General features: G+C 67.6%; 1 protein-coding gene across 3 annotated transcripts; it reads left to right on the forward strand.

Moving 5' to 3' along the window:
- Positions 1 to 752: 752 nt before the first annotated feature.
- On the forward strand, positions 753 to 10,556 carry TESPA1 (thymocyte expressed, positive selection associated 1). Of its 3 annotated transcripts, XM_074929455.1 has the most exons (13): positions 753 to 790; positions 2,323 to 2,401; positions 3,823 to 3,979; positions 5,973 to 6,178; positions 6,327 to 6,369; positions 6,855 to 6,970; positions 7,143 to 7,196; positions 7,503 to 7,539; positions 7,642 to 7,716; positions 7,816 to 8,024; positions 8,275 to 9,296; positions 9,635 to 9,740; positions 9,869 to 10,556. In XM_074929455.1, exons 4-13 carry the CDS (start codon positions 6,013 to 6,015, stop codon positions 9,979 to 9,981), a joined length of 1,941 nt encoding a protein of 646 aa, XP_074785556.1. In that variant the 5' UTR covers positions 753 to 790; positions 2,323 to 2,401; positions 3,823 to 3,979; positions 5,973 to 6,012; the 3' UTR covers positions 9,982 to 10,556. The 3 variants fall into 3 exon arrangements, with proteins under 3 accessions (XP_074785556.1, XP_074785555.1, XP_074785557.1); XM_074929454.1 differs by lacking the exon at positions 753 to 790 and having other exon boundaries at positions 2,294 to 2,401; XM_074929456.1 differs by lacking the exon at positions 753 to 790 and having other exon boundaries at positions 2,294 to 2,401; positions 6,921 to 6,970.
- The last annotated feature ends 479 nt before the right edge of the window (positions 10,557 to 11,035 follow it).

The raw sequence follows: 11,035 nt of genomic DNA on the forward strand, positions 1-11,035 counted from the left end.
TCCGGCAGCGCCCGTTTGGCCACGGGGCAGCGTCGGCATCGATCGCGGCCCTGGGGACGGGGTGCGTGTCCCCCCCCCTCAGCGACAGCCCCCCCTTGTCCGTCCGTCTGTCCTTAACGAGGCCGTTAATTGCAGGATAAGGCCGGGGGGGTTGTGTGTGTGTGTATTTTGGGGGGGGGGGGGGGTGTTGGCCCCCCAGCCGGCTGTGAGTGAGGAGGGGTCGCAGCGGGGTGACCCCGATGGCCCGGGGGGGGGGGTCACACACACACACACACACACAGCGGTTGTCCCCATGTGGTGACCAGGACAGATGAACAGAGGGATGCCGGGGGGGGGGGGCACAAGGAGGGGGGGGGGGGGCACCCACCGAGGCCTGGACACCCCGAGGACACGTGTGCTGGTGGGGACACCCTCAAAAAAAAGATTTAAAAAAGATTTAAGGGCAGGGCGGGGGCGAGCAGCATCCCCCGAGGTGACCGGGGGGGGGGGGGCACAGGGTTGGGGGGGGGGGGCTGCCATCACCCCCCCTGCCCTGGGTCCACGTCGCGCTCCGCACCCCGAAGCGTGATGCACCCCCATACCCCTCACCCCTCCCACACACAAAAATACCCCCCCAGGGAGGGAAAGGAGAGCTCTGGGGTTGCAGGGGGGGCGGTTGGGGGGGGGTGGGGGGGCCTGGGGTGGGGTGCCCCCCCCCTCGCTGCAGCCATAAAAGCGTGTCCCATCACTTATTCATGCAGGCAGGAGGGCGGCTGCCGCCGGGATCTGGCAGGAGGAATTCGCTAACTAGGTCAGGCGGGGGGGGGGCAGCAGCGGGCGCTGCCTGATCCCGGGGGTGTCCCGCTTGTGCCCCCCCCCCCCCCCCCCCCCAGAGCAGGGGGTCCCCATGGGGGGGGTGTGGGGGGTGTGGGGAGGGCAGGGGGTGAGGGAGCTGCTGTGCTGGGGCTCCCCGGCCTGGCTCAGAGTAGAGGTGGGGGGGGGAAGAAAAAGGCAGCGGGAGCACCCCCCCCCCCGTGGCCCCCCCCCAAAATGCCAGCGGCTCCCCGGGGCCCGTGTCCTGCAGTTAATTATTGATGGAAAAAGCTCTCGCTGAAAAACCGCCTCGTGCTGCCGCCTGCCCCCCCCCCCCCCCCCCCAACACTCCAGACCCCCCCCAGCGGCCCCCCCCGGACCCCCAATTTCTCCAATAGCCCCCCCTACACCCACACAGCCCCCCCGATCATGGGCTGTCTCTGCTCCCCGGGTTTATTCTCCCCGCAGGGATGCTGCCAACCCCGGGTGGGGGTCCCCCTCCTCCCCACAGCGCCCCCCCCCCGGCTGGTGAGTGAGGGGGGGGTCCCCATCGCTCCCCCCCCCCCCCCCCGCCCTCGGCTGTTTTTCTCCACGATGGATTTTTACAGGAAAAACCCTTCCCGGCTTCGATCCGGCCTAACTGGCGGTGGGGGCAAAAAATGGGCTGGGGGGGCGGTTAAAATATCTTTGGGGCTCTGCAGGTGCCCAGCGAAGGTGTTGGGGTTGTTTTTTTTTTTTTTTTGGGGGGGGGGGGAAGGACAGACCACAGGCCGGCTGGGTGTGATGGGAGTGGGCTGGAGGATGGGAAAAATTTGGGGGGGGGCAACGTGCTCCAGGTTAAACTGGGAAATGCCCCCCCCCCCTCCTCAATCTCAGCTGCCATCAGCACCAGAAATATCATCAGAGCCTGGTGGCCCCCCCGTGGCTATTAATTAAATGAGGTGGCTCCTGGTCTTTGGGGTCCATGACCCCCCCCCCCCCCGCGGTGTCCCTGTGGATACAACGAGGGCGATTCTTGCTCTCGCCCAGGATGGGGGGGGGGACACACACACACCCCCCAACCTTCAGGGATGATGCTGGGGGGGGGGGGGCACACACACCCCCCCAACCTTCAGGGATGATGCTGGGGGGGGGGGGCACACACACCCCCCCCCCAACCTTCAGGGATGATGCTGGGGGGGGGGGGCACACACACACCCCCCCAACCTTCAGGGATGATGCTGGGGGGGGGGGCACACACACACCCCCCCCAACCTTCAGGGATGATGCTGAGGGGGGGGACACACCCCCCCCCCCAACCTTCAGGGATGATGCTGAGGGGGGGGGACACACACACAGCCCCCCCCCAACCTTCAGGGATGATGCTGAGGGACACGCCCCCCCCCCCCCCAACCTCCGCAGGCAGTGTCCCGAATCGGGGAGGGGGGGGGCACCCCCCTTTCTGCCCCCCCCGCGCAGGCCGCAGGAACGGTTAATTCAGGGCTTTGTGCACAAACCCTCCCCGGGCTAAAAATACCCGTCCCGGGGCAGCCCCGCTCCCGGGAGCTTCTTTTGCCTTTTTTGACGGGATCGCGGCTCGGAGCGAGCGGCCACCGGGCCCCCGCCGGAGGTAGGTGCTGGCCCCCCCGCGGGAATGTCCCCGCGGGAGCGTCCCTGTCACCGGGGGGGGGCGCTGGGGTTGGAGGTGCCATCTGTTTGGCTAATAGTCGCCACCCTCGGAGCCTGGGGTGGCTTCAGGCCTCAGCCCGAGAGTCACCCCAGGGTGGCGTGTGCCGGCGTCACCCCGGGCTGAGCTGCGTGATCGGGGTGCGCCGGGCTTGCCCGGCTAGTGGGTGACAAGCCACGTGTGCCAAGTGCCCGTCCTGAGCTGCCCCTCGGGGTGGCGGCATCGGCAGCTTGGCCCCCGGGTGCGCGGTTGGGAGGGAGCTGGGTGGTCATCTTCATCTTCGTCTTCATGCTCCTCATCCTCATCCTCATTCTCCTCATCCTCATCCTCATCCTCCGCATCGTCACCCTCATCCTCATCCTCATCCTCAACCTCGTCTTCATCTTCACCCTCAATCTCATCCTCACTCTCACCCTCACCCTCATCCTCATCTCCATCCTCACCCTCCTCATCCTCAACCTCATCCTCACGCTCACTCTCATCCTCCTCGTCCTCATCCTCACCTTCATCGTCACCCTCACCCTCATCCTCACCTTGATTTTCATCCTCACTCTTACCCTCACACTCATCCTCATCCTCCTCACCCTCACCCTCATCCTCATCCTCTCTTACCCTCATCCTCACCCTCCCCCTCATCCTCATCCTCACCCTCATCCTCATCTTCATCCTCACCCTCATTCTCACCCTCACCTTCATCCTCATCCTCACCCTCATCCTCACCTTGATTTTCATCCTCACTCTTACCCTCACACTCATCCTCATCCTCCTCACCCTCACTCTTACCCTCACCCTCATCCTCATCCTCTCTTACCCTCATCCTCCCCCTCCCCCTCATCCTCATCCTCATCCTCATCCTCATCCTCATCTTCATCCTCACCCTCACCCTCATCCTCACCCTCACCCTCATCCTCATCTCCATCCTCACCCTCCTCATCCTCAACCTCATCCTCACTCTCACCCTCATCCTCCTCATCTTCATCGTCACCCTCACCCTCATCCTCACCTTGATTTTCATCCTCACTCTTACCCTCACCCTCATCTTCATCCTCACCCTCACCCTCACCCTCACCTTCATCCTCATCCTCACCCTCACACCCCCGTTGCTGTTTGGGGACCCGGGGACACCTCAGCACCTCGGGACCCCCCATCAGGTTGTCGCAGGCACCCTGGGTGCAGGGGACCCCTCCAGAAGGTGGGTGCCCTCTCTCCAAGGGCAACCTGAGTGGCTCGATTGCCACCCGGGCTATTATTAGCCACCCTCGCCCACGTCGGCAGCTCATTAAGTTTTTCCCGTTGCGGTAGCGGATGTGGGTCAACGTTTGAGGTTTTCGCTGTTGATTTTTTTAATTTCCTCTTCAAAACAGATGAGTTTCCTCCCTCCCCGCTGACGACAGATGCCGCCGGGGGGGGCCGGGCGCGGCGGTGGGGCGTCACGGCTGATGGCCCCTCGCCCGACATAGGCAGCGCGCGGTGGGGTGGCCCCGCCGCCCCCCCGTCCCCCCCCCCCTACCCCCGGTACCGGTGAGTGCTGCGGCCACGCCGGGGGGATTTGGGGAGGTTGGTTTTATCCCTCGAGGGGAAAAGATTTATTTTTTTTTTTTCGGGGGGGGGAGGATGGATGTGGGGGCTGCGGGGATGGAGGGCGGAAGAGCGGGAGGGGGATGGACGCGGGTTTGGGGGTGATGGGGACTTCGGGCACCCGGGAGAGATGGTTCCTGTGCCCGGAGCGAGGGGGAAACTCGTGGGAGCAAAGCGATGGGGGGGACGAGGGGTGGCAGGGGACAGGGTGCTCGGGGCAGGAGGCACGACCCCCGGTTTGGGTGCCCCCTCCTCCATGGTCCCGCGTGCCGCAGCCCCTCGCTGGGCTCAGCCCCCGGGAGGGGGGGACCCGGGGGCCGTTATCGCTCCCCCGGGGTGGTCACAGCATCTCCCGAGGGCCTGGGGACAGCGCCCGGCCACGTGCCCGGGGGGCGCTGGATGAGGCCTCGAGGAAGAGCTCGGCTACGAGGCCGCTGCTCCCTGAGCGTCCCCCGGCACCCCCCCCCGGCCCCCCCCCCCCAGCCCGGTGCCCGGAGGTGACGTCCCAGCCCTGAGCATCACGGGGTGCGGGGTGGCCCAGGCGGGTGCTGCCGGCGCTTCACCCCATCCCGCACCCAGCGAGGGGGGAAATGGGGAAATGGTGCCCTGGGGACCTCCGGCGCAGCTGGGGGGGGGGGATGAACCGCGGGGGCCCTGGGTGGGGGGGGGGGTGGCACCGTGGTGGCCCTGAAAAGTGTTTCCCTTCCTGCTGGTGCTGGGGGTGATGGCCAGACTGGGGTGAGGTGCTGGGGGTGACGGCTGGACTGGGACGAGGTGCTGGGGGTGACGACTGGACTGGGACAAGGTGCTGGGGGTGACGACTGGACTGGGACGGGGTGCTGGGGGTGACGGCTGGACTGGGATGAGGTGCTGGGGGTGACGACTGGACTGGGACAAGGTGCTGGGGGTGACGGCTGGACCGGGACGAGGTGCTGGGGGTGACGGCCGAACTGGGACGAGGTGCTGGGGGTGACGGCCGGACTGGGACGAGGTGCTGGGGGTGACGGCCGGACTGGGATGTGGTGCTGGGGGTGACGGCCGGACTGGGACGAGGTGCTGGGGGTGACGGCCGGACTGGGATGTGGTGCTGGGGGTGACGGCCGGACTGGGACGAGGTGCTGGGGGTGATGGCCAGACTGGGACGAGGTGCTGGGGGTGACGACTGGACCGGGACGAGGTGCTGGGGGTGACGGCCGGACTGGGATGTGGTGCTGGGGGTGACGGCCGGACTGGGACGAGGTGCTGGGGGTGACGACTGGACTGGGACGAGGTGCTGGGGGTGACGGCCGGACTGGGATGTGGTGCTGGGGGTGACGGCCGGACTGGGACGAGGTGCTGGGGGTGATGGCCAGACTGGGACGAGGTGCTGGGGGTAACTGGGATGCTCCCACCCGGGACGTGTGGCCGGAGCAGGCTGAACGGCTCCAGATCCTGTCCCCTGTGGCTGGGGGGGGTGTGCCCAGGCCGGGGGGGTCCTTGTCCCCAGCCAGGACCTGCGTGGGGAGGGCAGAGGAGCCGAGGAGGAGCCGGATGCGGGAGCCCGGAATCCTTCGGGGGGACACTCCGGGGGGGACACGGTCGGGGGCTGTAGGACCGGGGCGGGGGGGGGATGGGGAATCACGTCCCTATGGATGGGGGGGGGGGGAGAGGACCCCATTCTCCAGCCCCCGGCTCTGGAAACTCACCCCGGCGAGTTCAGCTCCGGTGCCTTATCTCAGCCCCGGCAGCTCTTCCGTTCCCTCCAGCAGCCCCAAATTTGTCCCCCCTCCAGCCCCCCCTCACCCCCCCCAGAGCAGCGGGTGCCCATCACCACCCCCCAGACACGGGCAGAGCACCCATGGGCCACCCAGAAGCCCCCCCATCATGGAGCACCCCATGGGTAGAAGGTGAAGGAGACCCCCCCCCAGCATTTTCCCAGCTCTTCTTGCCCCCACAGGGAGACCCCCCCGGCCCCCCCCCGCCCCGTCTCCGGCGCCATGGAGGGCGCGTCCGTGCTCAGCCCTTCGTGGTGGCAGAAGCGACGCGCGTGGGCCCGGCAGAGCCGCTGCTGGCGGACCACCGTGGTGGAGGAGGAGGTGGCCACCGCCATGCACGACAGCCCCGAGCTGCAGCCACCCCACCTTGACGACGTCTTCCTCGAAGGTTAGGGGGGGGGGACGACGACACACGACGACACACGACACCCCCCAGGGGTGCGTGTGGCACGGGGGTGTCCCCAAGTTCTGGGTTATCTCATGGATGTTTCTCTCTTCCCCCCCCCCCCCCCCCCCCATCTCACTCCCCCTTCTAGGAAGCCCCCCCAGCAAGATAGAGACGTGGCTGCGGGAGTGTGGGTGAGTGGCGGGGGGGGGGGGGGGGGGGAGCATTCCCACGCCATTCCCACGGGGATTTCGGTGTCACCGAGGGCGGTGGGACGATGCTCACGCTTGGCCCTGCCTGGAAGTCGCGGGGGACGGCGGGATGGTGGCGTGTGTGTGTGTGTGTGTGTGTGTGTGTGTGTGTGTATCCCCCCCCCACTCCCTGCTCGCCCCCCACGCAGCAAACACACGTGATACACGGCTCTGCCACACGCCGGAGCCAGGTGACAGTCCCAGTGTCACACGGGTGCCTCCAGGAAACCCCCGCTTGGGCTGTGACAGCAGGGTGGTGGCATCGTCCCTCTGCATCGCGCCAGGGGGGGTCTGGGGTCGCTGGGATTGGGGGTGTGCGAGGGGACACCCCCCCCCCCTCGCCTCCTGAGCATCCCCTGTCTCCTCGCTCCCACCTTGCGCCCCAACGTCCCCGTCCCCGTCCCCACCGCCCGTCCTGCCGCGCTCAGGTCACCCGGCCCCCACCTCCGGCCCCCCAGGATGGGGACAGGGGGGACGTCACCGGGGTTTTGCAGGTCGTCGGTGGAGGCCCCGTCGGAGGAGCTGGGCTTGCCGGGTCCCTACGGTACGTCCCCGGGGTGCTGAGGTTGGGGGTCCCTGTGTGTGTCCCCAAATGTCCCCCCACCATGGGCTGTGCGCGAGGTGGGGGGCGATGGGCAGGGAGGTCTCTGGGGACCTCGAGACCCGTCTGTAGCTCCGGGTGTCCCCGCGCCTCGCAAGGTTTTGCTCTCTCGCAGCCTGTGGGAGCAACGGGACCAGCTTTGAGGACGACCTGACCCTGGGAGCTGAAGGTACCGGCCACCCCCGGCTGTGCTGGGGTGTCACCTCCTGCCATGTCACTGTCACCCCACGGGCGGAGGCAGGGGGGGCTGGGGGACAGGCAGGAGCACCCTCAGAGGGACAGCCACCACCGGTAGCATTTCCTCCAGGAGGGTTTTGGTGGGGCTGGGTTGTCCCCAAGCTCTGTGTGTCCCCCCCCCACTTCCCCAGACACCGGACTGTGACCTCTGGGGACATCTCCCAGCGTGACGAGCGTGGGACCTGTCCCCAGAACACCCCGTTTCACTCCCTGTCACTTCTCTGCTCCCTTTTCCCAGCTCTTCTGCTAGTGGGGAGCGACAAAGCCACGGGCAGGTGAGGTTTGGGGTCCCGGGGGAGGCTGGCGGGGGGGTTGGGGGTTCACCACAACCTCTTTGCTCATCCCTGTGTCATCGTGTGTCCCCCCCACTGCTGCAGGGACCAGCGCCTCAGCCTGGGGCACAGCATGGCCTCCAGTGCCCCCTCCAGCCTCACCACCAAGACCAGTTCCAGGTAGGAGCTGCCCGGGCAGGGGCAGGGGGTTTGGGGTCACCCCCTCATGACATCGGTCCCTGGTGGGGCTGAGCCGGGGCTGCGCCCCCCACCCCGCAGCATCTCCGAGGTCCTGGAGTGGTGGCAGGAGGACGCTGAGGAGATTCTCTACAACCTGGGCTTCGTGCAGAGCGAGCCGGGGGCCGTGTCCCGTGTCCCCGCGCGCTTCTTCGCGGCTCCTTCCCGCGCCAGGGGCATCGACTTCCAGCTCTTCCTCAAGGCCCAAGTGCGGCGCATGGAGATGGAGGATCCCTGCCTGATGCTGGCCAGTGGGTGACACGCGGGTCCCCCAAACCATCCCCGTCCCCCCCCCAGCCCAGGGACACATCGAGGCGTAGGGTGGGACCCACCGTGCTGGGTTTTGCTCCTTTGGGGTGGTGGGAAAGATGCTCCCGCGCCTCAGTTTCCTCACTTGTGAGTGGGGGGAACACTCCGAGCCCCCCCCCCTGCTCCAGCTCCCAGTATCCCTCACCCCGCAGACCCCCCCCCGATCCCCTCCGTCTCCTCCTGGCTCCTCAGGTCGCTTCCAGCAGGTCCAGGCTCTGGCGGCCACGGCCGACGCTTTCTTCTGCCTCTACTCCTACGTCTCGCGGACCCCCGTGCAGCGCATCTCCCCCTCCCACCTCGCCTGGGCTTGTCCCCGCATCCCCGAAATCCGCGTCGCCCCCCCGCAGCCCACCGTCCTCTCGCCCGTGGAGCGCCTGAAGAAGGCCGTGGCCACCATGTGCCTCTACACGTCCCCACGGGGCGAGGACAGCCCCCGGGCCACTGGCCAGGTGTCCCCTGAGCCCCCCAGCCAGCCCAGCGCCCTGGGGAAGGTGGTGCAGGAGGTGCTGGAGCGGGCGCGGGAGGACAGATTTCGGTTTGACCCCACGGACGTCCTCGAGGGCTGGGGAAGGGACACGGGGACAGTGAAGCACCGGCGGGGAGCGGAGGAGGGTCCCCCAGAGCCGCTGTCACCGCGTGTCCCCACGTGTCCCTGTCACGGTGGTGAGGATGCCCCGGTGTGCTGTGGAGGGGAGTGGGATCTGTCCCCAAGGCCACCCCCGGCAGGGACATCGGCGGGTGCTGCGTGGGGACAACTGGAGCCGTCCTGTCCCCACGGCCGGGGGAGCGGTGACAGCCCCACGGCGGGGGCTGGCGATGCTCCGTGTCCCGTCGGAGCAGGACGGCTCCGAGCGGAGGAGAGCCAGCCAGATGACAACAATGTCACCTTGTCCCCAACGCCGGGTCCCCCGGCCCCCCACGCCGGCTGGGTGTGGGTCACCCCTGAGCACCCAGAGGGGCTGCGATCCCAGGGGGACTCCGGCTTCGGTTCCGGCTCCTGGGGGGCCCCCCCGAGGAGGAAGGCATGGTCCCACCAGCGTGACCCCCGGGACCCCCCCGCCTCAGACACACCGAGAGCTGGAAGCCACTGGGCTCGGCAGAGCAGGGACCAGCGCCGGGGGGGGGCCCTGGATGGGCTGCAGCCCCCCAGGAAGGGTCCCTCACCCCAACATCCCAACTGGCAGGAGCCGGTGGACTCCTTCGAGCTGGAGGAGGTGAGGGGCGATGCCGGGGTGATGGGCACAGAGGTGGAGGGGGGGGGCTGGGAGCGCGGGGGGGTCCCTTTGGCTGCTGGGTGATGCCGGGTGAGCCGGGCAGGAAGGAGCTGGAGCGGGAAATGTCCCCGAGGCCCGCTCAGGCTTTTAAGGTTTGAATGATTTAAAGCTTCAAATGGAACCTCGCGCAGGGGGGAGCCGGGGTCAGGGGCTCCCCCACCCCTGCGCGGGCTCGCACGGAGGCACAAGCGTCCTTGCACGCTCACGCACACGCACCTGGGTGTGCGCAGCCGCTGACACGCTCACCCCACGCAACTCCTCACCCACCCTGCCTGCAGGTGCTGAGCCCCAGCGAGGAGGAAGAGGAGGAGGAGGAGGAGGAGGATGGCGCTGCCCGTGAGGAAGCCGTTCGCTCCCTCCATTCCTCTGTCAGGCTCCGAAGATGTAAGTTGGAGAGGGGGGGGTTTCCCCACCCTTCTTGGGGGGGGGGGGGGGGTTGTGACGGGGCTACCAGCCCAGCAGGTGCCTGGTGCCAGCGTGTGTCCCCCCCCCGTGCTGTCCCCCTGCTCCAGGCCTCATGCTGCACACGGGCAGCGGGCAGTCGGACAGCAGCGGCTTCGTGGAGGAGCCGGTACCCGGCCAGTTGCCCACGGGCCAGCTCCACGGCACCGACCCCAGGGCTTGAGGCCACCGTGGAGGGACCTGGACTTGCCCCGGGGCTGGCAGGAGCCTCGGGTGCGTGTTGGATGGACTGTGCCGTGCCGTGCCGTGCCGCCGCGTTTCGGACACGGGGACCATCCTCAGCCAAGGGCTGAGCACTGTGTGTACACGTGGGTGTGGGTGCACGTGTGGGTGTGGGTGCACGTGTGGGTGCACGTGTGGCACAAAAAAACCCCTTTTGACTCAGGACTTTTGCCCCAAGGGGCTGAGGGCACGGAGGGGGGGAGCCGCCATCGGGGATGTCTCCCCCAGCCTTGAGGCAGCCCCGGGGATGTTTCCCCTAGCCCTGGGGCAACACCGGGGACGTGTGTCCCCCCACCTCGTGCCTGGCTTTTGGGGACACCACTCGCACTTTGGCCCCCGGCGGTCGCCCCGTGCTGCAGCGCCTGTAACACTAGGACGGGGGTTTGCTGGGCAGAGCCAGCAACACGCTGGAAATAAAGTTCCCAAAGGGATGATGGTGGCTCTGACCCTGCCTGGAGCTACTGGGGGGGTGGGAGAGGGTGGGATCCAGCCCTGGCCACCCCCTCTGGGGTGAAGACCCCCAGCATGAGCCCTCCCAAGAGATCTGGGGGGCTCCACTCAGCTCCGCGTCTGCCCTGGGGACAGGGGTGCTGCCACCAAGCCTGGGGGGTTCCATCCAGGTCCCATCCTCTGCTCAAGGGCTCCCGGCAGGGCTGGGGACCCGTGGTGGCCCCCCTCCTGGCCACACATGTCCCCTGGGGTGCAAGCGGGTGCTGCTCGGGACTTTTTTGGCCTCTCCATCTTCTCTCAGCCCTGCTGAGCCTCCTTCTGTTTCCTTATCTGGGCACTTCATGGCTCCGGGCCTGCTCTTCATCTTCCTGCCACCTTTTCTTTCTGGCGCGATGTTCTCCTCCTCCGCGGGGTCTGGGTGTCTGAAGGAACCCAACAACGGCACGGGGTCTGCACCGGCTGCTCCTTAACCCCTCCCGCGCTGCCACCGCTGCCACCACAACGTTGTTGGTGGCTTTTGCCCCAGGTGATGTGGGCACGGCCCC

Source organism: Athene noctua, chromosome 30 (assembly GCF_965140245.1).
Source record: "Athene noctua chromosome 30, bAthNoc1.hap1.1, whole genome shotgun sequence".
NCBI lineage: Eukaryota > Metazoa > Chordata > Aves > Strigiformes > Strigidae > Athene > Athene noctua.